The sequence below is a fragment of the Solanum tuberosum genome, unplaced genomic scaffold (genome assembly GCF_000226075.1).
Source record: "Solanum tuberosum cultivar DM 1-3 516 R44 unplaced genomic scaffold, SolTub_3.0 scf00367, whole genome shotgun sequence".
NCBI classification, from domain to species: Eukaryota; Viridiplantae; Streptophyta; class Magnoliopsida; order Solanales; family Solanaceae; genus Solanum; species Solanum tuberosum.
Genome location: NW_006239293.1, coordinates 100,352 through 104,496, shown reverse-complemented (window position 1 = coordinate 104,496; position 4,145 = coordinate 100,352). Strand labels below are relative to the sequence as shown.

Below are 4,145 nucleotides of genomic sequence, written 5' to 3'. Positions count from 1 at the left end.
AGTCAGTCAGTCAGTAGTTTTGAGTCTCTCATCCATGTATATGTATGTATATGTAAATATTCTATTTTGAGACTCGAGTTGCCTTTTTGGCCAGATATGTATCAGTTAAGTTGTTTATGTCTTTGCATGGCATTGAGTTTTCTGTTGAGTCAGGTTTCCGCTGAGTTAAGAAAGCCAGGCCAAGGGTTCGCTTGGGGCCAGCAATGGTCTCCGAGTGCCGGTCCCGCCCAGGGTGTAGGCTCGGGGCGTGACAAAGTCAAACTAACTCATATAAATTAGAATGGAGGGAGTACTTAATATTTTGACCAAAAAAATAGAGTAATTTTACACATTATTTTATTTTATGAAGTTTAAGATAAATAAATGATGAAGACTAACCATAGGAAACAAAGAGCATCACTGCCAAGACCTGAAATGCCATGAAACAAATGGAATGAGCCATAGTCTCTTCGTCTAAACTGAACTTAGTCAGTTTACGCTTTTGGAAAAAGAGTTAGGGTTTTGAGAGAAGAGAAAAGAAGAGGAGAAAGCAGAAGAACGTTCAAGATTCGTCAAGATCGTCGAGTTTGGCTTGTGGATTTCGTCGAGGGTGATCCCTACAAGGTATGTGAGTCTTTCATAGCGTTGGGTTCATTCACCCACACGCCAAGCATGTTTATTTCAGCGAAATTCATCCTAAAATAGTTTGAAAGTTGATGTTCTTGATAGATATTCTTGAATTTGAATGTCGTTCTTGAATTGGACTGAATTGAGGAGTTTCTGAGATCTTTACGTTGAGTTTTAGAGTTGTTTTGAGTTAGGTTCTTGAGTACATATACTAGGTATCTAAATCTAAAATGAATTTGAGAACAATAGTCGAGTTTAGGCAAATTGGGGCTGGAAAACGAAGAAGGAAAAAGTCGGACAAGGAACAGGTTCCAGGTCCGCGTCGCAGACCTGTTCCTTCAGGGTGAAAATTTTCTCTCCACGTCGCGGAGATGACGTGGACTCCTCTGTTTCAAAATTAAATTTCGCGATCAATTATTTAAAAGCATCTCCGCGTCACGGACTTGTTTCAAGACAGTGAGTTCTTGATCGTTTCTCATGTTTAGCTATTTAATATCATTACTAAACATCATGAGATCCTTCCTATCAAAAATCACAATCATTGAATCCATAATTCAATTCAAGGAAAGTTAAGAGTCAAGTCAAGAGAAGTTCATAAAGTTTTCAAAAGTCTTTTACAAATGTTTTAACTTTGTTTTAAGACTTAAGTTTTGAGTTGAGTAAAGAGTAAAGAGTAAAGCTTGAAATTCATTTCTTCAAAAGTATATGGGGACTATGTATTACCCAAAGGGTTTAAAATGTTTTCACATTTAAACAAGAAAGGAAAACTTTGATTTCCAAAGAGCCTTTGAGCTAGTTTTCAGAAAAGAGTAAATGCTTTCATAATTAAGCAAGAGGGGAAACTTTGATTTCCAAGATAGCCTTTGAGCTAAGTTTTGAGCAATTATCTCAAATCACAGAAAGAAGTGTGTTTTAAGCATAAAGAGCTAGTATCATATTTTGGGAGTAGTATTGAGCACTGATATGGGGATGAGCTTGAGTTCAGATAACTCACGTCTCTATAAACCATGAAGCCATCATGGGTAGAAAAGGGTCATACTTTTTAGATGAATCCTTTTCGCATAGAATAGTGGATCCACTTAGTAATTTAGGTCTTATACCCCTGGCAAGGTATAGGATGCGCTGGCAGCGTGAGGGAGATCGTTGTATCATCACAATAGCTCTTATGTGATGGTTGTTGGTTAGAGAAACTCCCACAGCAATACTTTGTATTTTATATACATCAGTTTATTTGTATTTTTACTATACATCTCAGAGTTATTTGTATCTTTGCATACACACAAAGTTGACATCATGTTTTAAACTAGTTTTTCTTTATATTGCACTTGTTTTAAACTGCTTTATATTGAAATGAGTTCAGTTATGTTGAGTTGAGTTGAGCCAAGTAAGTTCTTCAGTTCCTTTTAGATTCTTTTCAAGCCTATGTTGTGTTTAGCATTCCAACTCGCATACTCGTACATTCAATGTACTGATGCCAGTTGGCCTGCATCATGTTATGATGCAGTCACAGGTAACTAGGATCGGCATCCAGCGCATCGTTGATCCAGTGAGCAGTTCAGAGTCTGTTGGTGAGCCTCTTTGCATTCCGGAGGATCCCTTTGTTTACTTTCAGTATTAGATAGTTTATTAGGATGTCGTGGGCCTGTCCCGACATCCATCTCAGTTGTTTTAGAGGCTTCATAGATAGTCAGTCAGATGTTAGTTCATTCGTCATCATTTTGTTATTGACTTATGTGTAGATTTGAGTTGCCATTTCGACTAAGTTAAATGTTTATTTTCAAAATATTATGAGTTCCGTTTGAGACAGTTAAGTTGTTTAGCATTTGAATTCCTTTCTTATTGCATATAGTCTTCCACTGAGTAAGTAAGCCGGGCCAATGGTTCGTTTGGGGCCAGCAATGGTTCTCGAGTGTTAGTCCCTCCCAGGGTGTAGGCTCGGGGCGTGACAATAAAGTGCAGCATGTAATGGAAATACTACAAGAAAAATGTACTAACATACAAATACAAAAACAGTTGAAACAAAGCGAGACTGGTTTCTGTAAAAATATATATACAACGCAAAGTTACGATCAAAGTAAACCACAAAGAAAGTATAAAAAGCCATATCAAAGTAGACAGGAATACAAACCTAAGAGAAAGTACTATTTAAGAAAATCAACTGCAAAGAAACCCTACCTAATAAAGACAGACATGTAAGAAAACATAATAATAACAGAATTTATAAAAACAGACTAGTTTGTTTCACATGCGGAAGTGAAGAACATCTGGCCAATACTTGCCCAGGAAGAAACAACAGTAGGACAAGAAATGCTCAGCTCATAGAAGATTTCCAAGAAACTATGATAAACGTAGACGAATATATGTCAGATAACGAAAGTATATATTCAGTAGTAAGCATAAATACCATAGAAGGAGAAAGACAGGATCCATCAGACTCAGAAGGAGAAACATTAATAGACGAAATAGGATTAGAGAAGCTAGATTTAAATAACTTAAATGACCACACCTTTGTCAATATACAATGTGACCACGAATTTTCCAAAGGAAAAGGTTTAGACAGCCAACGATGTTTTAATTGCACAGGATATCTAAGTAAAGATAGAAGAGAAAAATGCATGAACTGCTACTTAGAAGGATGCATTCGGTGCATTGATAAGATGTTCAAACTTAAAGTCAAAGACAAACAAGTTATCACAAAAGAAAAATCGCTAAAAGCATTAGAAGTTGGATGGATAATTTAGAAGAAAGAATGGGTAAACTAGAAAAAGGGAAAGGAGTAGAAATAGAGGAAACCAGCCAAATTAACAATAAATCGCCCGAACTAGAAATAGAACTCTTAAACAAAAAGGAAGAGGCTACGTCATTTGAAGGATTAATTTGCAACGAAGATAAAAAAATTAATACAATAAAAATCTTGACTAGAATAAAAATTCAAGACTATGAGATAGAAACCCTCGCTCTAGTAGAATCAGGATGTACAAAGAGTATAATAAATAGATGCATTTTGCCCCCAGAAGTAATAAAAGATTTCCCATAGCCACAAAGCGCCATGCAAATGGACGGATCCTCTAATATATATGAGCATTACGTTAGTGATGCAAAAATAAGTTTTCTAAACACTTGTGCAGACTTCTATAAACCTACCTATAAGTTAGAAAAAATCTGGGTAAGAGATCTAAATATTAGAGTAGACTTTGTTTTAGGATTAGATTTCTTACTACATAATAATGAAAGTTGAATACTTACAAGAGATGGAATAATATTCTCAAAAAACACTACTCAAACCACAATAACAACCGAATCTATTCCAACAAAATCTAGATATCTTACAAAAACTAGTGAACTTAGCACAAATACTCAAAAACGTGCGACAAAGGAGAAGAATGCACTTGTACCAAGGTACATATTACAAAGGAGAAGGCAGAAATTGAACTATTATAACTTAGCGTTTCAGATACAGAAGATGTGGAAAAGAATTACACCTTAATAGAAATAAATACAGAGCTTTACAACTTTAAAAAGGGATTACAACAAATAGG

General features: G+C 35.6%; 1 protein-coding gene across 1 annotated transcript in view; it reads right to left on the bottom strand.

Moving 5' to 3' along the window:
• Positions 1–442, bottom strand: part of LOC102595952 (defensin-like protein) — a 3,466-nt gene extending 3,024 nt beyond the window's left edge. The window contains exon 1 of the mRNA XM_015315446.1: positions 379–442. Within this exon, the coding sequence (XP_015170932.1) occupies positions 379–442 (64 nt within the window). The remainder of the gene's footprint in view (positions 1–378) is intronic.
• Positions 443–4,145: the final 3,703 nt, after the last annotated feature.